The sequence below is a fragment of the Oratosquilla oratoria genome, chromosome 26, assembly GCF_046742065.1.
Source record: "Oratosquilla oratoria isolate Oo_2021 chromosome 26, ASM4674206v1, whole genome shotgun sequence".
In the NCBI taxonomy this organism is placed as follows: domain Eukaryota; kingdom Metazoa; phylum Arthropoda; class Malacostraca; order Stomatopoda; family Squillidae; genus Oratosquilla; species Oratosquilla oratoria.
Window position 1 is genome coordinate 7891073 of NC_134802.1, and position 24374 is coordinate 7915446.

At 39.6% G+C, this 24374-nt stretch overlaps 2 protein-coding genes across 3 annotated transcripts in view; one reads left to right on the forward strand and one right to left on the reverse strand.

Annotated features, from left to right (window-relative positions):
• Positions 1 to 8818: 8818 nt before the first annotated feature.
• LOC143039377 (transcription elongation factor 1 homolog) overlaps positions 8819 to 24374 on the forward strand; it is a 47729-nt gene continuing 32173 nt past the window's right edge. The window contains exon 1 of one of the 2 annotated variants that reach the window (XM_076209299.1): positions 8819 to 9046. The gene's annotated coding sequence lies outside the window, so the exon portion shown is untranslated. Of the gene's footprint in view, positions 9047 to 9094; positions 9231 to 24374 lie in introns of those variants that run through there. The other variant, XM_076209300.1, reaches the window with a different exon arrangement.
• Positions 15720 to 16726, reverse strand: LOC143039242 (protein FAM200C-like). The gene is made up of 2 exons (XM_076209110.1): positions 16461 to 16726; positions 15720 to 16179 (listed from the first exon to the last, which is right to left on the reverse strand). The coding sequence occupies exons 1-2, from the start codon at positions 16724 to 16726 to the stop codon at positions 15720 to 15722; spliced, it is 726 nt and encodes a 241-aa protein (XP_076065225.1).

Here is a 24374-nt window from a genome sequence, read left to right on the forward strand (position 1 = left end):
AATTTTGTTTGTCTGTAGGGAAGCCCTTCCTTACTTAATTATTGTATTTATTTATTCTTTATTAAACACGAGTACGTAATATCAACATATATTTATTGTAAATGTTTTGTATAAGTAAGCCTATGTAGTCATTTCCTTATATAAGTGCCCTATACATAATTATATAACCGATTATATATACGTCATTAGGCATACGCTACAGGCTTATGCGTCTATGCCAATTGTACACGTCATAGCATTAAGGTATTAAATATATGTTACCCTTAACCATTTTGCATGCATATTCATCATTATATGTTATTGTTCTCTTGTTTCTGTATATTCCTATGTATATACCTAGAGATGTGTATGTATTGTTTTGCCTAATCTTTTTCCCGCCTGGCAACAATGTATCAGGAAATAGGGCACGGGCGCGTCATGATGCCCCAAGCATTCGCTTGTGACAGATCACTTCCTGCCATACTTGTGTGTAGAACTACGCAATAAACTCCTACTAAAAGTACTGTGTGTTTGGCACTTACCACATGTCCAAGTCATTTGGAAGTTGTTTAATTAGTGGAATATGACCAATGGTAATATAATTTTCTATTTCTGCTTGAGTAGGAAAATAATTTGTAATACCCCAATATCAAGGCCAACACCTTACGTAGCATTCGTACTCTCAGAAGAATCATAATGTAGCTCTTCTCCAACTTTGCTTCCATCAGAAAGAAGAATCTCGCTTACTTTTGCACCAACTGATTTGGTTGACATTTCCTACATCAGAGTCTGAATTTGCATTTTCTAATTACACTTCTTTGCTAATTCCATCTGCAATTACACCAGCTCCTCTTTCTTTCGAAATGACCTTCTCACAAACTGAACTTACTGAAGATTCTGGCTTTTCAACGGCTTCTTCAAATTCTTTTGTGATAGAAAGGCCTAGGTAGTCTTCTGCTTGAAGGCCCTACTAGCCCCACCTGGAAGAGTGTCTGCTGCCCTATATTCTTCCTTAATGCCTCTCTTGCCGTCCTTTCCTGTCGTTTCTGCCATCCTGATTTGTGAAGATACATTCCCAATGAGTGGTTTTCAAACGAAAACCTACAAAGCTGAAATTGAAAAACGCAAATAAAAGTTCAGTTCAACTGACAGACTGGGACAGTAATCGACAAGTAATGTGAATATGCGAATGTATGTGTATGAGGGAAGTAGCTCTTTTCTGAGCTCCCTACACTCCACCCACTTCTGCCTTCCACACCTCTTTCACTAACATTTCATCACTCATTCTTTTCACGTGTCCAAACCATCCCAATAATCTTTCATCAGCTCTATCTACCATCTCCTTTTCCATTTCAGCTCTTCTCTTCACCTTGTTTCTCACTTTATCCAACCTTGTAACCCCTACCATAATTCTCAGATATTTCATCTCGAATACACCTAAACTTTTCCTCTACCTCTTAAATCCCATGTCTCTGCCACATACAGTGCCGTCGGCACAACCGCACCCTCATATAGTCTTTTCTTTGGATCCATTCCCAGATGCCTATTTCTCATGACACTTTTTAATCCAAGGCATTTACTTGCTTCTTTCAGTCTACAAGTTACTTTCACCTCCACTCTTACGTTTCCAGCCATATGTGACCCCAAATACTTAAAGCTATCCACTTCCTTCAGCCTCTCTCCTTTAAGACTTCCAACTCGCTGCCATCCTCTCCCCTCGTATATCTCATTACCTTACTATTACCCACTTTTGCCATCAGCTTTCTCCTTTCGCATACCCTCCCAAACTTCGTCACTAACTCCCTTCTCTAACCCTGCCACAAGCACAGCGTCGTCACCAAACAACAACTGGCTCACCGCACAACTGTACGATAACACCCTCTCTATGAGAATTATCGTACAGTTGTTGTTTACAACAACTTTACAGAACAGCATTTTACCATCCAAGCAGGGTTGCCCTTTCGTAGAATTTTGTACCGAAACAGAAAAATAGCGGCATGTGACAACCAAGATCTAAGAATATAAGGTCTAACCACTTCCGACCGAATCTCGAGGGAGTTGGCGCAGCGAGCCCGTGAACGTCACTTGGCTGTTCAAAGTGGGGTTAGCGGGTCCTATAGCTGTCAGTTGAAGTTGGTCCGTCGTTCGAAAATGACGTCGCCTTCGCTCGCACCGCTCCACTCAATTATTTATATTCTGACAAATATTATATAAAATATATATATATAATATATATAAAATATTATAGTTCCTGTCTATATATATGAATATATGATATATATGATATATAATATATATATATAATATATAAAATATTATAGTTCCTGTCATCCTTGGCGTTTCACAGTTTTCTTCAATGTATCACAAAGAGAAAATGGACGCATCTAAATGACGTCAGAAGCTGCGCAGAACTACTCCAGCGATTAGACCTGTTTACTTAGACCTTGGTGACAACTGCACGAGGACACGAGGAAATTTTTTTCTACATATCAGTAGGCTGTTCAAAACATTTAAAAACTCAAGCTGTTGTTTAAAAAAACACTTAACTAGTTATCAAATAATAAATGGTACATAAAAATATAACTTTTATTGGTAATTATGTTAATTATAATATATTATACCCCAAAAGATACGTTTTTACGATATAGAAAAAATTCTACGTTCAAGTTTCAGCTTTCTTTTTTCGATAATAATAATAATAATATATATATATATATATATATATACACATATATATATATATATATATATGTATGTATATATATATATATATATATATTTGTATTTTACTGAATATGTTAGGGCATGGGGTTCTTATATACACTCAAGAATAAAAAACTAGAGCCAACATTTTGTCAAAGTTTGACAAGTATATGTTGCTATGAAAGTCTGCACACGCTCGAGAAAAATGTATGCCCCGGTATGGCAACACTCCCATTCTACACGACAGTGTAGAAAACGCGGCATCCCTGTTAACCCAAGACTGATGTAGGCTGAATTACAGAAATATCTGTACTAGACCAGAATACCTCTCCATCCACTCCTGCTGCTTCCCTTTCAAGTGATGAAGACCAATACTGATTTTAGCAAAGACTACGTACCACAAGTGAGGAAAGTGAAAGCAAAGCTCACAACTTGAGCATACGAATGTTCTGTTGTTGTTTGTGGAGTAAGATTGTGACGTCACAACATGACGCCTGTCGTTTTCAAGAGCAATATTTTTTTTAACTTGTATTGACTGTATCATAAAATATAATGTTCAGATTTAAAATAAAATATAATTTTTCTGTTAAATTAGGTTTTTCCCCCTTACACGGGGGATAGCCTAAAAAAAAGGCATAGAAACCACTCCCACCCATTTCATCCCCTACATAGTCCACTCCCCTCCACCCTCCTCCCTCTCTCTCATCTTGGCACCTCCTGGATAACGGGTCATCCCTGCATCCTGTCCACTGTCCTGGGTCAGAAGCAGTGTCGCAAGACACAACACATCCACAGCAAGGCCGCTTCATTAATTCGGCGACCCCCCCCCCCTCTGACGATGGAAGATTTCCAGTCCATCATTACCTAAAGTTGAGTAAACTGGTCAATTCATTCCGTAGCTCTCGGGCCCCGGAAGCACTCACGTCAAACATGAGGCAAACCCGTTTGCGTTTCTCGTTGTGTACGTGTTACTGCCAGTCAACAGTTGCCAGATGTCGCTAGCCATTTATAGAATCGTCCTGTTTTCAAAAAAGGATGTGTTTGTTGGATAATCATTTCACTTTGTGTTAAATTAATAATTAACAATTAGACTCTATAGGTAACGTTTATTCTAGTTCTAGTTAGGTATATAATTTCAAATATGATAATGATGCCATAAGATAGCGCTGTGCAGGAATTTGCAAATAGAAGTACGTGTATCTGCAAACATATAGTCACGTGCTGGGAGGTTGGTACGATGCATTGTATGTAGCTAGATAATGTAGGCCCTTGTGGACACTTAGTTGTAAGCCGAGGTATTTAATATATACTATAATAAGGAACAATGTGCCTCTGTGTATACTTCTTTCTGTGTGTGGTTGTGTACGTGATGTCTGACAAATAAGATACGCCGGAAAAACGATCTTCTAGAAAAAGTGAAGATGAAAATAGTGTGATTCAAAACTTAAACATTAAAAAAGACTAGGTAATAAAATCCTTATATGTCATTTGCAGCAACTCCACTTCACTACGGGACTTAAATCTCGTGGGCAGCATTAGCTGCCAGCCGTACGACGTGTCGTAATAATACTCGCATCATAAAATATAGTCACCGCTTATATCTATCGTTCTCTCTTTCACCCGTGAATTTTGAAAACCACAGAGAATGTGATTAAAAGCAGATTAGGGAGAATGTAAAAACACAGGGGCGACTATAATAAATATAATCAAGACTCCGATATGGTAGCGTCGCGAATCCACTTGCTCCTCATGACGCCTACGTGTGCGGCACCGTATGGTAGGGGTTAAATACTTGATTTTAGATGTTTGATGTATGCAACCCACTTACTTTAGCCTTAGATTGGAGCGTAATTTTAATGTAAATTTTTAATAATAGGAATTCTTGTAATTAACAAATTCATAATTGTAATGATTATTTCCTAATTGTGTACAGGAACAAGGCACACAACGGTGCACAGCTGCTGTTGGTAATGGCTGACGTTTACAACAATTACCTTCGTCTACGGTTGTCAGATGTCCTCCTCAAAAAGGACAGTTCTTGCGAACCTTCCACCAGCACCATTCCAATGTGCGCTGTCACTCATGCTGGAGGAACAGTTTATACGGTTAAGTCAGCTTCACAAGAGGGCATTTGTTACAATGTGGACCTCTCAATCGGCATGTGCAGCTGCCTCTGTGGAAACACAGGAAGCGTTTGCAAACATCAATTAGCAGCGTCGCAGTACAGCGCAGTTCGCCTTCCACAACTATACGCCTGCACTGTTGCTGAAAAAGAAGTCTTGTATAAGGTGATATACGGCGACAAACCGATGCCGACATCGAATTTTTTAGATGGCTTATTTGCTGATACACCTGTTAATGCAGTATCTCATGGTAATAAAGAACCAGCTGCATGTGACGATGAGCAAGGAGATGTAGCTGTCGTTATCGAGACCTCCGCAGAGACAACAAATGAAAATCAATCAATTGACACCAGCATTGATGAGTTCACAAGCATGATCAATAGAGAATTAAAGAGAACTAAAACCACCTGCATGCTCAGCTCCTTTGCGGTATTTGAACAGAGGCTGAAAGCCTGCAGAAATCCTGCGCAGGTTACTACTTTCCTTCTGACTGCACGTTGCACTATTTTTAAGGCATCGGAGGCGGCAAAGAGAAAAATTCCTCGTCAGCCAACGACCATTGCTAGGCGTCAGTTTGGCCAACCAAGAGGCAAAGCTGCCTTACTGAAAGGCAAGATAACATAAAGGAAAAGGAATTTAGCCTTAAACATATTAAAAATGTACCAAATGCTAAAATACATTGATGTTTCCATATTACTGTTTCATTTCCTATACCTAACTTATTTCAAATCAATCACAAATAAATACTAACTAATAATTAATGAAAACAATTTAGCATGAGGCATTCAAATAAATGTTCTCTAGGTAATTGCCTTTATTTTAGAATACAGTTACTTTTTATCTATTATTTAGGAAGATTATGAAATACTAGTGTAAACGCCCCTGAAAATCACGGGATTCTGATTTCTCTTAACTTCCAAATAATTCCATCATTTATAGCTTGCTATTACAGTAATTTCATTTGCGTGTTATTCGATTTCGATCTCCTTTAACTATTTATTAATAAATCAAAATGCACATTTTTTCGAAATAAATTTATTATTTCGTTGCTTAGGCGATTACTTTTGATATAACATTTTCAATTGTTATATTTTAAACCAAAAGCGCATCCTAGTCACTGTCAAATGACATAAGGATTTTATTACCTAGTCTTTTTTAATGTAGTTTTGAATCACACTATTTTCATCTTCACTTTTTCTAGAAGATCGTTTTTCCGGCGTATCTTATTTGTCAGACATTACGTACACAACCACACACAGAAAGAAGTATACACAGAGGCACATTGTTCCTTATTATAGTATATATTAAATACCTCGGCTTACAACTAAGTGTCCACAAGGGCCTACATTATCTAGCTACATGCAATGCATCGTACCAACCTCCCAGCACGTGACTATATGTTTGCAGATACACGTACTTCTATTTGCAAATTCCTGCACAGCGCTATCTTATGGCATCATTATCATATTTGAAATTATATACCAAACTAGAACTAGAATAAACGTTACCTATAGAGTCTAATTGTTAATTATTAATTTAACACAAAGTGAAATGATTATCCAACAAACACATCCTTTTTTGAAAACAGGACGATTCTATAAATGGCTAGCGACATCTGGCAACTGTTGACTGGCAGTAACACGTACACAGCGAGAAACGCACACGGGTTTGCCTCATGTTTGACGTGAGTGCGCCCCGGAACGATGTACCTGCTGGACCCCCGTCTCATAGGCCCTGGCTACGTGTAGCGCGCATTTATATTAAGAGACGGTTAGGGTCGATGGATTGGGGCAAGATCTAAGAATATAAGGTCTAACCACTTCCGACCGAATTTCGAGGGAGTTGGCGCAGCGGGCCCGTGAACGTCACCTGGCTGTTCAAAGTGGGGTTAGCGGGTCCTATAGCTGTCAGTTGAAGCTGGTCCGTCGTTCGAAAATGACGTTGCCTTCGCTCGCACCGCTCCACGCAATTAGTTATATTCTGACAAATATTATATAAAATATATATATAAATATATATAAAATATTATAGTTCCTGTCTATATATATGAATATATAATATATATGATATATAATATATATATATATATATATATATATATATATATATATAATATAAAATATTATAGTTCCTGTCTTCCTTGGCGTTTCACAGTTTTCTTCAGTGTTTCACAAAGAGAAAATGGACCCAGCCTAATGACGTCAGAAGCTGCGCAGAAGATTTCAAACGGTCTGACCTGTATATTTAGACCTTGGATTGGGGAGATAATGTTGATGAGGGCACGCTCACAATGATACGTGACGTCGTACGACGGGTGAGACTCAAGAATCCAGTGGAGTGCACCACAACAGAGCATAGGTGTAATATGGTGTGATGCTAGCAGCATAGCAACCGGCGTAGTCTTGGAGATAGGAGGTGTGGTAGTCGAAGATGGGGCGTGGCAGCGAAAAAAGGATGACTACCATCACATTAACATTTAGGAGTTGGATGCGGTTGTAAAAGGAGTCACCTTTGCGTTGCAATGGGAGCTACGCGAGATTGAAATCAGGGCAGACTCAGCCACAATGGCGGGATGGATGAACTCGGTGCTGGCTGCTGAGAAGGGAATACGCACGAAAGGGGCAGCAGAGGCCATTGTGAAACGGCGTCTTGGGATCCTGAGGGAGTTAATAGACTAGTTCAGTGTGAAGGTGAGCATAACCTAAGTGCCACCAGGAGTGAACAAAGCGGACGCGCTTACCAGAGTAAAGTTGGCTGAGAGTGCCGGAAGAGGAAGAGAAGGTTGAAGTGTGCGCCGCAGAATTGCAAGGAACACATCATCTGGGTGTTAATAGGTCACTGTTCTAAGCAAGAAAAGTTGACCCGAATATAAATAGGGAAGAAGTCCGGCGGGCGTTGAGAGCATGTGTCCGATGTCAGTCAATAGATCCCGCTCCTAGACCGCATGCAACAGGGGAACTGGAGGAGGTTAGTGATTGATGTAACTCATTATAATTATCGACGGTGCATGTACTTATCGATGGTTGACTGTGGCCCAGGATGACTCGCTGTCTGGTGGGAACTGAAAACGGAGACGGGAGAGGAAATTGCACGGGTGATGAATGAGATATTTCTGGAACGGGGTCCAGTGGATGAAGTCCTGATGAATAACAACGCCGCACTTTGGTCGAGAGCACTGAAAAAATGCTGGACAAGTGGAACACGAGACGTTTCTTTAGGGTGCGTACCGGCTGAGCTATCAAGTCCATCGCCGAAAGGGCACTAATACTGTCTATGGAGGTAGTCTTCTGGTATAATGTGTCCCATAGGTCAGGCCAAGGCGAAGACTCGGTGCCAGAAAAAAAAATATATATATAAATTGCCGCATCCCAGGGTAGCGCCGGTGCTACCGGCCAATGCTAAAGAAGGCTTTGCCTCAGTACAGGTGGGGGTGGAGGTATGGGTGAAGCCAAAGGATGACAAGTGCACGTCACAGTGGACGAGGGGGATCGTGACGGAGGGAAATTCGCAGAACAGCACCTCTGTCGAAGAAGTGCCGCGACATATACAGGATCTCCGTGATGTGGTGGATGACAGAAGAAGCAAGGAAGAGAGTCACGACGCGGTAGTGGATGGGGGAGCGAAACCTCGACGACCACAGCGTGATAGACGTCCTCCGAGATGGCTGCAGGAGTACGAAGTATGAAGTGGAGGAGACGAAGAATAAATTGATCTCGAGATCGGGGGGGGGGTATGAATGTGGTGCGGGTGTACAGCTGGCACCCCCGGCACGGGGTCAAAGGTCACCTTCTAGGAGGGCGAATGGGGCGTTGGCTGGTGCACAGGGTAGTGCGTATGTGAGGTGAATGGTGAGAAGGTGCGAATAATAGAAGTAAAATGCAGACAAACCTTAGCGAGAGTAAGGTTGATAGGTGGTACGAGTAAAAGAGAAGCTAGAGACAAATGTCATATTAAACGAATAAGCACGAAGGTAAGCGATACGTCGCTCCGTTACTACATCGTGATAGATTGTAAAGTAGTTACCATATGAAGCAAAGAGCACTTTGGTTGAGAATATTTGTGTTACTGCTCTAATAGTTATAATATTCAATAAATGTACAAAATTTAAAAATATATATCTTTATACATTGTTTTACAAGCAGAAATTCGGGATTTCTAATAAGTGTTTAACACAACCAAAAGCAAAAGAATTGCTGGGGTACAGGAGTTTGACAAAGCGATTGTTTTGTTTATAAATTTGCGTAAGTATATGTTGATCTATAATTTTGTTGTTGGGATTTACGTTTTATAGATACCACACTTATGGTACACTATCTTAATATACAATAGATCTATGGCTAGTACTTGGCTGCGTGAAATAGCTACATATTAATGGACTATTTAATCAGAAGGACAGTCGCTTGGTGCACGTATTTGTACGCATAGGTACAGTATAGATTTCGTGTATAAAATTCATATCGTAGTATTTTTAAGTGTATTGTAATCTAACCTAATCCATATCTGTATTTACGATCAGGCCATTTTATTCCTATGCATGGCCCCATTAGGCACTAGATTAGGTACGAGCACAAATTTTTCAAATTTGGTAACTTTAACCCCTAATCTAGTTCTTGTTTCATGTGAAAGACCATTTCATTAGAAACAAAATACTGTTTAGATTTTTAAGTAGCTTGGAAAGTAAGGGAGATACAATTTTTTTCTATTTGAAATTTTGGCTAGACTTTACCATAACAAAGTGTGAGAATCAAGGGTGGTAATTTGTAAAGATTTTCGGTAAAGAAATACACAAACTCTAAACCACGGGCCCAATTTTAACGAAATTTGGAATACATGGGGTTTATGGGTCAACAAATCACGTGGGCATGCCAAAAACAATGTCAAATGTGGGACATTGCATCATACCAAATTTGCATTTTCATGGCAATAATTAAGTTGTCAATTTAGAGATAATCATCCATAAAATTCAAACTGCTGGCCCATTTGACATGCAACTTACCATGTAAAGGTCTTATGGGTCGACAAATCACCTGAGCATGTCAAAAATAATGTAGGGACTTCCTTTTATGCTATTGTAATTGTTTAGATACGGGCATAGGTTTAAGATACACCCTCAGCACACCAAAACAGAAGTACGCAGAAGATCCTTCGCATGCAGAGTTATACAGAAATGGAACTCTCTCTCATCCGATATGGTTGAAGCGCAGTCCATCTCCATGTTCAAACACAGACTCCGCCAATATCTAGGTGATGAGCTGTACAGTTACAGCCACCCCTGATTGTTTCAACAAACCCTCACACCCTATGACCTCCCACCCATTCCATCCCTGAATACACTCCACACCCCTCCATCCTCCCTCTTATCTTAGCACCTCCTGGATGACGGGTCATCCCTGCACCTTGTCCACTGCCCTGGGTCAGAAGCAGTGTTGCAAGACACAGCACATCCACAGCAAAGCCGCTTCATTAAATCGGCGACCCCCTCTCTCCATCCCCCCCACGCATAAAAGGAGAAGACGTGGAGAAATCCCTTCGGGCTGCGTCAAATTTTGCTCACACATACTACCTCACCCCCCATCCCCCCACCCATTCCACCTCATGCATCACAACATCATCTATATACAACTATTCTCCATTCACCCGTCTTCTGTCCTCTCCCGTCCTTCCTCAACAGACATTCCCCTCTTCCCCAAAGCCCCCTTCACCCCATCCATCCACCTCATCCTAGGATGTCCCCTCATGTTCACTCCCTCCAAATCTGCCTTCCATACCTCTTTACTAGTCTTTCTTCACTCATTCTTTCCATGTGTCCAAACCATCCTAATATTCTTTCATCAACCCTATCTCCCAACTCCCTTTCCACCCCCGTTCTCCTCCTCACCTCCTCATTTCTCACTCTATCTAGCCTAGTAACCCCGATCATACTTCTCAGACACCTCATCTCAAACTCTTTCTCTCTTCCTCTCTATGTTCCATGTTTCTGCCCCATACAGTGCTGTTAGCACAATCACTCCTTCATACAGTCTCCTCTTAGCATCCGTTCCCAAATGTCTATTCCTCATTACACTCTTCAGTCCACCAAGGCATTTACTCGCTTCTCTCAATCTACATTCTACCTCCACCTTTTCCTGCCACATTCCCTGTGGTGGGGGAAAAGAATACTGCCACCAAATATTTCCACTTGGATTGTAAGAGGCGAGAAAAAAGGGATGGGGATTGAGACTAGGCATCCTTCTCCTTGTAGCCCCACAGGGGACATTCCTAAACGAAAAAGTAAAAAAGTAAAGGTAAGGCACCAATAATAAAATATCTTAATGTAATAATCATGTTTTTTAGCCTATTTTCTCCCCGAAGTAGGTAATTTAAGTTTGTTGGTAATGCAACAGCTGAGCCTTAATAGAGAACATGTAGTTAGGTATGTGCGAATCCGCAGGTAACGCCACCATCGCGGATGTAATGTTAACACCGCCATCTTTTGCGGTAGGTTTGAATGCTTGTAGCATTCAGCGCATGAGCAGAATTTTCAAATTGTCTTGCTGTTCTGCAAGTGTATGCCCAGTTCTTCAAAAAAAAAAAAAATAATAAAATAAATTTAAATGCGAATTTGACTATTAGCTGTGACAAATTAGTTTATTGAGTGGAAATCTAAAGATAATGCATCTATACATGCATATTTTAATGTGTTATTCATGTTTTTTAGCCTATTTTCTCCTGGAAATTATCATCTTTTAAGATCATTGGTAATTTATCAGCTGTCTTAATGTGGAACAGGTAGGCATATTCTCTGATACTTAGTCATGTTTGTTTACACATGATATGTCGGAGATACTGCTATTAGTAGTTGTTGTTGTTGTTGTCGTTCCCTAGACTGTCTGTCCGAGCAGTCCCGTCTCCCCAAGGAAGGCCACAGCCGAAACTGGGTTTTCCCACAAATCCTTTATAGAGTGTATGTTGTGTTGTTTGCGTGCATGATTGTGTATAATGCAGTCTTCCATTATGTGTTGTATGGTATGGGGTGAAGTGTTACATCCTGGGCAGCTGTTCACAACACGGTCGTCCAGCCTCTTCTGGTAGCTTAGAAGTGCTGGGTGGTGACCGCATCGCAGTCTGGCCAAGTGGACTCTGTCCTTTCGTGGGAGAGAGGATTCAGAAGGGTGGATATCAGGGGGTCTGGCATGCAGCAGTGTGTTGTCTTTCAGTGTGTTAATGGAGCGGTGAGTGATATGATTATGAATATGTTTCCGGAGGCTGGTATTTGGTGGTTGTGGAGGAAGAGAAGAGAGTATCTGTGCGTAATAAAGGTCTTTGGGTGTAGTTGTTGTTGTTGTTGTTGTTCCCTAGACTGTCTGTCCGAGCAGTCCCGTCTCCCCAAGGAATGCTTCAGCCGAAACTGGGTTTTCCCACAAATCCTTTATAGAGTGTATGTTGTGTTGTTTGCGTGGATGATTGTGTATAATGCAGTCTCCCATTATGTGTTGTATGGTATGGGGTGAAGTGTTACATCCTGGGCAGCTGTTCACAATGCGGTCATCCAGCCTCTTCTGGCTATTCAGCTATTAGTAGTTGTAGAGGGTGCTGTTCACAAATAATACTTACATTGTTATGGTATGAATTTTAAGATGTTGGACAGGCTATGCTATGCCTATTACATAGGCTATGATAGCAAGTATATGAAATAAGTATTACTGTAGGATGGGATAATCAGGCCATCACTGGGGTAAATGGGCCATATAAAAGTTATTCATGTATTAAAAATTATGTTACAACTGGTAAATAAAATTCTGGTAAAAGGGAGGTAGGTATTTATTCAGGGTACATAAGAGAGAGATTAAGGGGACCCCCCGCCCAAAATCTTTTTTTCTGAAGGATCTTGCTGATTTTTTCTGTGTGATATCTAGGTCTGAGGAAACCTTCACAGCTTGAGTTTTATTCAGATCTGACAAGTAGTTTTTTATTTTTTAATAAAAAACGTAAAAAATACCATATTTTTGAGCTTTCAAATCCTATTTCCTCTTACAATTTTTATTCGATGTCTTCCATTTTACAGCAAAAGAATCTTCTACATATATAAAAAAACAAAATAGAATTTTTTTTAATATCTTTGTTTAACGCCGAGGAAAAAAAATATAAAAAAATTATTGAAAAAAAACGCAAAATTTTGACTTTGACATGTTATTAAAAAATTTCTATTTAACATATGCAAAAAAACTATTTCATTTGTTGTCATTTATCTAGCTATTAATAGAGACCTCATATGCAAAAATCGGTTGAAAATTGAGGGAGGAGATAGACTTTGTGTATCAAAAACTTACATTTTTCAGAAATGAGTGTTAAAGTTTTTTTTTCCTTAGTTTGACTGAATTTTACATTGGACCTCCTAAGACCCATTGAAAACAGGTTCCATTGTATTTTTATGATGATTTTGCATCTTTCAAGTAACTCGGGCACTTTGTACCCTCCTACAGTGTAGGATATTATTCACTCAGAGTGAGGGTCTCATAAGCCGCCACCTCACTCTTTGTCGCAAAGTTTGAGTTCTTGGTCTAGAATGACCCAGCAAGGTAGTCTGATTGCTGGGATTCAGCTCTCTTTCTTTTCTTGGGTTTCCTTTCTGGTGTTGGAACAGGCTCTTGCTGCATCAGGGACATCACTGTGAGGTTTGAGACTCTAAACCCAAGGTGTTGCAACAAGGAGGCATCCTTGTAGCCACTTGTTTGCAAACAGTTGTTAGCGTAGAGACAACGTGTCTGATATAGGTGTAGAGGACAGAGGATCAGGTGCTGAGGATGTGGATATAGATGGGAGGGAGTACTAGTGGTGGTGGCAGAGGTGGTGATAACAAAGTTGATGCTGGGGTTCTTTCTTTCTCCCCTTGAGTTGCTAATGTAGACGTTCTTATCTTCTGCAAGTGTGCCTTTTGTTTGGATAGCTTAGGGATGGCTAATATCATCAAATATCTCTTCACTGAAAAATAGATGCGAATTTCACACGGCAAATTAGTGAACGCGGCAAGCTAACGTGTACATGTCCTTTACTCTGTAAGGCTCAGGCCACTGCCAGTCGTGCAGGCTGAACTTCCTCACACCACATACTCACGTGCATGCCGGATGTAAGAGAAAACTTTATGAGTGCATCAAACGCAAAAAAATAGAGTAAAATATGGTCAAAACGTATGTAAACAATGGTCGTGCGCAGCATGTGTCTGCCGGGGGGAGGGAGGGTAGGCCCTTTAAAAATGGTGGTATGATAAAAACACTTTACCAGCATCTAGAGCAAGATCCCTAGTATGTATTTATGCAATATTTTTTTTTTCTTCTTCGAATTTTTCTTAAATCTGGGGGCGGGGGGGTCCCCTTAAGATTTTAAAGGGAATTGACAACATCAAAAGTGAAAATTTTTTCACATTGAATGAGAATCAGACAAGAAACAATGGTCTCAAACTGTCTGGAAATAGATTCAATTTGGAAGTGGGTAGAAACAACTTTGCCAACCGTGTAGTTAATGAATGGAATGAACTTCCTGCACAGGTAGTACAATGTAGTTCAGTTCAAAGCTTTAAGAATCATTTAGATAAACACCTAAACAAGATGCTGTAATGATTATAATTTATTTTATATTATTTGTTTTTGTTTTGTTATAATTTGTCTGTCTGATTTTCATTTATTATTAGTTATATGTCAATTTATTATTATTTACTATTTACCTGTTTGTTTATTATTTAACTATACTTATGCATTTATTTATGTATTTTATTTGTTATTTACATTATTATAGTTTTTATTTGTTATGTTATGATTTTTTTCGCATCCGACCTAGATATGGACCAAAAGGTCTCCTGTCGGCATGCTCTGCCTTTGTAATCCTTTGTAATGCTCAACTTAGCTTACCGTTCCCGCTAAATTGAGCTATTTCCGTAGATGCGCGTCTGACCAGCTAGCGGAAAATGTCAACTTAGCGGACCATTTCCGCTAAGTTGAACATTTTCGTTATTTCTATTTGCAGTTCGCTAATTTGAGCTTCCGCTAAATTGAGATTCATTAAATCGGGCTTCTACTGTATATGTACAAAAACAAAATAAGAAAATGTTATTGAATCCACTATTATGGGGAAAAATGTTTATCCTTTCTGGGATGGCACACAAAGAACAATAATGAAAAAACATTGAAAACTTTAATATTTTCATATCAGCTCCATCAGGCTTTGGAAAAATGATACTGTTTCACCTTTGATACAACAAACTCAATATCAGGGATTTTTTATGTTACTGCTACTAGGATGCTGTCTTCATTATCCAACCATTTTCTGTATTTTGTTTTTAGATTTACAAGGGTAGAAGAACCTTGTTTGCAAAGATAGGTTGTTGTGAAAGGTAGTAGAATTTTAGTTGCATCCGAATGTGCAGTTAAGCCTTTGCAGCTTTTGACATCCAAAAACTTGAGAGGTCATCCTTGGTCTCAAATTCCATTCTTGTTTCACTGTTGGAATGAAATTCAGTAAGCTCTTCTGCCAATCCTTCAGGCTCTTAAGGCAAATCAGCCAGTTCACATTTGAAGGGATTTACAACTAAGGACAGTGTGTGAATCAAGTTCTGGAAAATAGTCACAGAACCTATTCCTAAGTTTGGTCAGGTGCCTTGTGACTGACTCCTTTATGTCACTAAGACTGCAGTCTTGACAGTCTTCCAAAAACGCTCCCAGGTTTGGAAAGGCAGCAGTCTTATTGGCATTTACTTTTTGGTTCCAATACTGAAGCTTTGATACAAATGCTGAATTTTTTTCCCTTGCAATTCCTTGTTCAGTTCATTTACATGCCCAAAAAATGTCAGCTAAGTATGCAAGAAGAGCTAGTCAGGTTGCTTTTCTGAACTTCTCTGCAAGTGTGTGTTTTTGATTAGTCAGAAACATTTTGAGTTCTGTTTTAAGAGCCCACACTATTCAGGACATTTCCATGTGAAGGCCACCTCACTTTCATGTGGAAAAGAAGGGTTGAATATTCAGCCTCTCCATCCTTGCATAAATCACGAAACATCCTCGTGTTTAGTGCATGCCCTTTTACAACATTGACAATCTTAACTACATCATTTAACACAGCTTCCACTTCTGGTTCCAAATGCTTCACAACTAATGCCTGGTGATGTATCATACAATGGATGGCTAGAATATCTGGATTTTGTTGTTTGGCCAAAGCCATGAAACCATTGACGTGACCAGGCATGGCAGGAGCTCCATCAACTGATACTGCAATACAATCTTCCCACTTCAAATCAACACTTGGTTTTTTGAAGCATGCGTGAACCTTATTGAACACATCAGTACAACAAGTTCCCAACTCAAGAGGAGAACATAGCAACATTTCTTCTTTGATTTCATCAGAGCCCCTATATTGAATGTATACCATAAATTGTGAATTGCTACTGACCATCTATAGTGTCATCAAGTTGAATGGTAAAATCTTTACTCTTTTTTACTGAAAAAATCACTTGTTCTCTCACATTTTCTGCCAAGATGGAAATTCTTTCTTTAATAACTAGCAGACAAAGGCACTGTATTCAGTTGTTTAGCTACTTTCTGCCCACACATTATTTCTGCCATTTTCACAGCCACAGGGTTGATTAAGTTTTCACCAATAGTATGTGGTTTCTTGTTTCAAGCAACCAACCATGCCACTTTAAAACTAGCTATTGCTGCTGAACGTTGGTCAAACATTGCACTCTTGTTACTTTCCAATCTCTGTCTTTTGACTGCTTTTTCCAAATTCTCAAAGTATTCCCCTGGTTTGGAAGACAGATGTTGATTCTTTTTGAAAGACTCGGCAGTCAGTACTTTCATACAAACGACACATTGAGGTTTCATTTGTCCTTTGTCCTCTATTTCTGTGAAGCCATATGGAACTGCCTGATATGTACTTTTCTTTGCTGATGCCATCTGAAAATGAAAAACAAATCTATCACGTTTTTATGTATGAATGTATGTGTTTTGATTTTCTTGCTGGTAGATTTCATTGCAAATCCTTATTTTTTTTTTTTATTGGGGGTAGGGGGAATTATTATCTTCATGAATTGTGAGATGGGGAACAATGAAATTTTACCACATGACCAAGGCTACCAACACCTGCACCACACGCCTATTTACACCACACACCTGCAGCAATTACACGCCTATTTACACCACACACCTGCAGCAATTACACGTACAATGCAACATGAACTTATTTACCACACTAAACGTTAATCATAATCACTGTTAGTCAACAGACTTCCTCCACCAACGTGAACTGCTGGTTAAAATCAAGCATAATCATCCAGCCAGCCACTCCATGACGTCATCCCAACTCTATCCAAGCTGCCACCACTACAACCACCACCTTTCACTCCTGCTCTTCTTCCCCTTATCCAAGGCTCCCTTACCTATGATCGTGGTTGTTCCTCCCTTAACACATACATACATACATATACCAAGGCTTCTTCCCCCTTACCAGGGAGGTAGCCAAAAAGGACAAGGCATAAAATCATTCCCACCCATTCCATCCCCGAAAACACTCCACACCCCTCCACCCTCCCTCCCATCTTAGCACCTCCTAGATGACGGGTCATCCCTGCACCCTGTCCATTGCCCTGGGTCAGAAGCAGTGTCGCAGGACACAGCACATTCCACAGCAAGGCCGCTTCATTAAATCGGCGACCCCCCCCCCCTCTCCGTCCCCCCATATAAAGGAGAGGACGGGGAGAAATCCCTTCGGGCTGCGTCAAAAGTTTTGCTCACACACACTACCTCACCCCCCATTCCCCCGTCCATTCCTCCCTTAACACACTAGGTCAAAATTCCACCAGGTAGATGATGAGGGGCTAAATAAAGACTGATAAGTCAAGGAGCAAATGCCACCAGCAAGACAACAACACAAAAGTGGTCTCACTGAAGGTGAAAAAAAAATTCAATACTGATTCAATATTGATGAAACAGTTTCAATACTGATATTTCTCCATTTCCGTAGTTTTAAAGATTGTGGGATCCTCAATGCATTCTTTTTCTCCAACTCTCATAATAGTTTCCCTCACTTAGCACATCCACATCCATATCTGTAGCATGTCCATTACCCCCCAAAATTTCTAAATTATCCCATTTGGGCTAATTTACCTCTGTTCCCCGACCACTGGACTGGGTAAATAGGATAAATAATTAGAATAGGAGATGGGACCCAACAATCATTGCTCCTTTCCTGTATACTACAATTAGGTAACTATAATTAGATAAATACAACTGGGAACAATAATCAAATATCAGTAACAGAAGTGATTTCCACAATGTTCACATGGTTAGCCTATGTCTTGTTCTGAATTTTCTTAGTATCCAGCCAGATAATTGATAAAAAAGAAATTTGGAATTTTTTAAGAAGTGCATACCTACACAATATAGCATTAAAGATTAATTATTAATTTTGTAAATTATAATACATCAATGTAATATACATTTTTCTTGGTGGAAACCAATACCAAAAAACCTTGTTAAAAGCAAATATATAGTGATCCCTCACTACTTTGCAGTTTAACTATCGCAGATTTTTAAAATATATATATGGAAAATATGTTGTGGAGTTTCTGGAAAATTCTAGAAAAATTGCAATATATAAACACCTAAAATTTTTCATTAAATCCATTAAAATATTAATAATAAGTATTATTTCCTAGTCTAGGAACAACAAAACAAGTGTAAAATAGCAAAAAAAATATATATATACAGACGCTCCTCTACTTACGTTCATTTGTTTTACGTTTTTTCGATTTTACGTTTGAACTGACTGTAAAAAAAAAAAAAATGGAGTGAATTTTTTAGTTTAGCGCGCTCTCCGTAGTTCAAACGATACTTACGCATGACGCTGCGTCCATTGTTTACATGGCACAAACGACAGACTGAACGTGCCTTGCCTCCTCCTCCTCCACCATCTCAATTTATGTTGCTTGAATTTAATTTATTTGAAATTAATGTTATTATTTTACAATGTTATGTGTATAATTAATGATTTAGGGGTGTTTTATAAGATACGGTAATAGAATTTACCGATGTATAGTACAGTAACAACTTACGTTCATTTTCAACTTACGTTCGGCCGTTCGGAACGTAACTAAAACGTAAGTTGAGGAGCGTCTGTACAGGAATATTTGAACTTGTAACTCACATGACAAAAAAAAAGAACCATCTAGAATGCGATGTGCATACAGACTCACTTGACCTGTTGTTGAGAAAACGCAGAGTGTATCATCTTATTGACGAAGTTTGTTGTAAGATGGGCTGTGATTGGTGCAATGGAGAGAGATGACAAATCATAGCTTTCTATTTTGTAATTTGGCCTGTGATTGGTGCTTTGACTGATGCTCAGATCTGCAGCATCTTCCCTTGTCTCTCTCTCTTGGCCATTTTGCTTTAAGCTTTCTCGCTGAGCTGTTTACTATACTACTTTATGCTGTGCTGTGTGATTTTCTTTTATTTTTCTTTGCATTGAACTTTGCATTTTTATCCCCTGCAATGGCTCCCAAGCGTGCTGCTTCTTCCAAGGCTGGTACTGAGCCTAAATGCAAATGAAGAATGATGACGATCGCTGAATAGGTGAAACTTCTGGATATGTTGAAGGAAGGGAGAACTTTTGCTGCCGTAGCCCGCCATTTTAGCGTGAACGAATCCACCGTTTGCTACATCAAGAAGGACAAGGCTAACATTAAGAAGACAGCTGCCATCACCTTTAATAAGTTGGCAAAGAGAGTGGTTATGGCTCGTAATAAAACTATCATCCGTATGGAAGCTGCTTTGGCTGTATGGATAGCCGACTGCCGAAAAAAGAACATAGCCTTGGATATGAGCATCATCCAAACAAAGGCTAGGAGCCTGTATGAGACTTTTGCCACTAAGGAACCTGAGGATGACAGTGGCGACCATGAAGAAGAGGAAGAAGACGAAGACGACGTAGAAGATCCGCAACCAGGGACGTCCAGTGATTCACAACCTAAAAATGTCCTTTTTCTGCTAGCAAAGGGTGGTTTGCTAAGTTTCAGAAATGCTTCGGCCTAAAAAGCGTTTCCCTGCATGGTGAGGCTGTTTCTGCTGGAAAAGAATGCTGTCGCGAACTTTCCTGTTCAAAGAGGAAGCAAAAGCCTTTGGCTTTAAAGCATACAAGGATTGTGTAACCCTTGTGATGTGTGGCAATGCTGCAGGATTTTTGTTAAAGCCAGGACTTATTTACAAGTCTAAAAACCCGAAGGCTTTAAAGAACAAAATCATGAATCTTCTACCTGTACATTGGATGCACAATCCAAAGACGTGGATAATGAAGATGCTGACCTTCAACTGGTTCCACCAGTGTTTTATCCCGCAAGTCAAGGTGTATCTATTAGAGAAGGGCTTGCCATTTGAAATCCTTCTCTTTATGTATAACGCTGGTGGTCACACCACTGATCTGTCATACGAGGGCATTCAGATTGAGTTCCTGCTGCCCAACACTACGTCACTTATTCAGCCAATGGACCAGTGCGTTATGAGGGCTGTTCAAGGTCCTATACAAGAGGAATGTCCTGGCAAACCTGGTTGCTTCTGTGGATGTAGCCCAAGAAGACGAAGATGAAATTTTGAAGGGGGTCGGCCATTAGAAAATCGAACTTTTTTTTAGTTTGGGGTGAAAGTGGCTGAGATTTTTTCCTAGTAACTCTCTTGTCTCAGAGAAGATACCACCGAGTTTTCAAGTCATTTATGCTTATACTTTTTTTATTTTCGAGGGTTGATTTTTGAAAATTTTGAAATTGATTCAGAGGATAGACCTTTGACTGGATATTGATTATTTTTTGTCTTTATAATGGGCTAAGATAGATGAAGAAACGGAGGCAGAATTATGATGTTCTGATCAGTCTGTTATGAGAAAAAAAAATCCAAAGTAAGTTGATGAAAAAAGAAAAAAAAATGTATATATGAAAAAATCCTACTAGTCCTTGACAGAAGGACATAAATCTGCCTCCAAATGTTCTCCCAATTATGCTGAATCCGAAAAGGATTTGCAGTTAAAAATCAGTGAAGGCGTTTTGGATATGAATCAAGTTAAATGTGCAAAAATCAAAATTTTCAGGAATGAGCGTCATAGTTTTTTTGTTCATGGTTACTGGTCCCCTTTCATCATTTAGGATGTTATGGTGTTGAAAGGGTATCATAGGCACAACCCTACTCTTTGTTGCCAGCTTTTGATTAATTAGGTTTATATGATGAATCCAGTTAGTATCCACCAGGGTTATATTGCACTTTTCCTTTTCTTGGCGCGATGCATCTTTGGCGACAGACAATCTTTATCTGCCATCCTAAGCTGTTTTATGGCATCACTGGTTGTTGTCCCTCTTGCTGATGGCATATATGCAAGTTCATAACCAAAGATGTGGTTCAGAACTGCAACTTGAGCACAGAATTGAACTCTAGCTGCTGATGCAAACTTCCTCTTTGAACTCAAAGCCCAGATCTTTGCATGGAAGCTTTCATTTTGGTTTTGTGTCCTTCCCTTGAAGCATTTCTCTAAAAGCTCTGTAGAGGTGAGGTCTTGATATATTGCCAGGATGGATTTCCTCTTCTCAGTGGAAATCTTCACCAGGAACGGCTTCTTGACTCTGTGAGACTCGGGTTCCTCTTGCCTGGCTAGTGCTCTCTGGAAAAAAACACCACGAGTCTTCTCCTTAGGACAGTAAGAATGCAATGGCTTCTCATCTGTGCTGACAGAATGCAGGTAGGAGGCCATGATAGCTTTACGCATTGTCTGAACGTCAGTATTCACACAATCACATATTGCCTTCCCATAATACTGTGTCAACTGTCACAGCATCTGTCAACATATTAGCTCGGATGCTATTATTTATCATACAAAAGCATAGATATTGTGCAAAATACACAGCTTCTTTTGTTAGCAAATATATGTAACAACAGAAAACGTAATATGCAGTACGCAGCGCACACAACCCAGCCACAGTAGGGTGGGGTGGGGGGTACTGTATTATATTTTTTTTTAGATAGTAAAAATCAAGATACAGCTTCCATACTCAGCCACAAGATAGCTTATGAGCAACACTTTTAGAGGAAATATTTTCAGAATTTCGTTTTTTTTTTTTTTTTTTTGCGATTTTCTGATGGATGATCCCCTTAACTTGAAGGCATACTGGCGGCAGTACACAATTGCTACGTGCCTCCAAAATATCCAGAAGGCATTGCAAGAAATGAAGCCTGCCACCATTAATGCAAGCTGGAAGAAGTTGTGGCTCAAGGTTATTTACGACGACAAGGGATTTGCACCTGCTGAAATCCAACACTCCACAGTACAGAAAGCTTTGCAGTTGGCTGCGATCATTGGAGGTGACGGCTTTGCAGACATGACCATGGATGGGAGACATTGACGAGTTATTAGACCACCACTCCCAGCCACTAACCGACGCAGACCTCAAAGACTTGACGAAGTTGGCCAGCGAAGAAGAAGAAGAAGAAGAAATGCAGCAAGAAACTGAAGTTGTCGACCAAACTGGCTTGATTTTGGAACAGCTGGGCAAGCTCTGCAACCTGGCTAAAGAATTGAAAGAGGGGTCACAGGAATGGGACAACGATATGGTTCGTTCCGTGCAATTTTGCAACAAGGTCGACGATGTCATGAATCCCTACAAGATGCTCTTTGAATGGAAAAAGAAGCAGCGGCAGCAACTTCCTATCACAATGTTTTTGCAGCCTCACAAAAAAGAGCCAGTTCCTGCTGCTACTACTACAGTTGCACCTTCAGAAGAAGTGGAAGAGGTGTCCCAGGAAAGGGCACTGCCGTCTGAAGAGAAGTAAAATACAATCATTAGCTGCACAGTAGAAGTCATCATCAACTTCATCATCATCATTTCTGCTGTGCAGCAAATTCATCACCATCATCATTCAAATTTTACTTCAACTTCTTTCATGTTGAGTAGAGTAACAAGCTTTATTTTTTTAATTATAAATGTTATTGCTTAACAGTTGTCCTTGTTATTAATAGAGTACTGTAATGGGTGGGCTGTTAACAGTACAGGGAGGGTTTTAAAAGTCCAAATACATGTTAGATACTGTAAATATGGTGTCCCTACTTCTTGGAAATTCAGTTATCACGGCCGGTCTCAGAACCAATCTACTGCAATAAACGAGGGATCACTGTACTACTGAACAAAGCTGCGAACATAGCATCGAGACGCCATGTTGTCATCTGTCCAGTCCAGTCAGTGTTTCATGTTGTTCACTGGGTGTTCTCCAACTCCAGGTGACCTTAATAAGTGCTGTTACAAAAACATTAGGGCTTCCTTCAAGCTATGCAACAACTCTATTCCCTGTAGTCTGATCGAGTACTTAATCAGGCTATCAGCATCCGTGACGATGACAACCTGGATGATCTTTAGAATTACATGTATTGCATTACTAAATACATCATAGGTTAGGTTAGCATAGACAAATTTATCATCCTTTCATTTCTTTGACCTCGCCATCTGTGATTATGTCAATGACCTGGATGATCTTTAGAATACTGGTGCCGCATTACTAAATACAGCTTAAGTTATGTAGGTAGATAGGTTAGAATAGACTAATTTAGCATCCTTTCATTTCTTCGACCTCCGTGATGATAATGACTCGGATGATCTTTAGAATCACAGGTACCGCATTGTTAAATACATCTTAGGTTACATAGGTTAGGTTAGAATAGCCAAATTTATTATCCTTTCATTACTTCAACCTAAGCATTTGTCAAAACAAACTGGCGTATTGTTTACCTACTGCGACTTCGTTTGTTAGTAAATTACCGTATATTTCCGTGTATAAGACGACCTTTGTATAAGACAAGGTACAAAATTAGAGCAATTTTTTAATGAATTTATCTCATATCGGTAGTATAAGACGACTACTAAATTACAAAAGCATCAGTGTATCAAACCTACCGTACAAAAAGAATTGTTTTGATTACGTTTATCAGCTGTTTTTTCTGCTTTTTCTCTTTTCTTTCTCATTACTTAACTGTATCCTTGTACCAGATGAGTTACTTACTGTATCCTTATAAATTCAAAATAAATGAAATAACAAAGCAAATCATGTATCATGATTTTCTGAGAACACACGTCAACCAACTAACAAAAATGATTTGTTTACGTTCCTGGTTCGACGTAGCTCACTCCATCGCACACAATGGCCAGGTGGCATGAGAAATGAACGCAGTTTGTTGGTCTGGGATATGTTTAGGAGTCATATAACAGAGAATTCTAAAACACGGTTGGCATGAATCTCTAATGCCATGGATGGCACTGAAGATGATTTATTGTAAGAAAGTGATGAAGCCGAAGTCGACTCACTGGAACCGGACTGGGATCCTTACGATGACGGCATATTTGAGGAATCTTGTGATATGTTTGAACAACTTTTCGAAACAGAGAGTGATGATTGTGACGAGTTTGAAGGGTTTTATATAAATAGATAAAGAAATAAAGTTTTATAATGTTTTAAGTTTTAAATGTAATGTAATGTAATTTTATTGAAAATAAAGGTTTTAGAAATACGTTTGATGTGT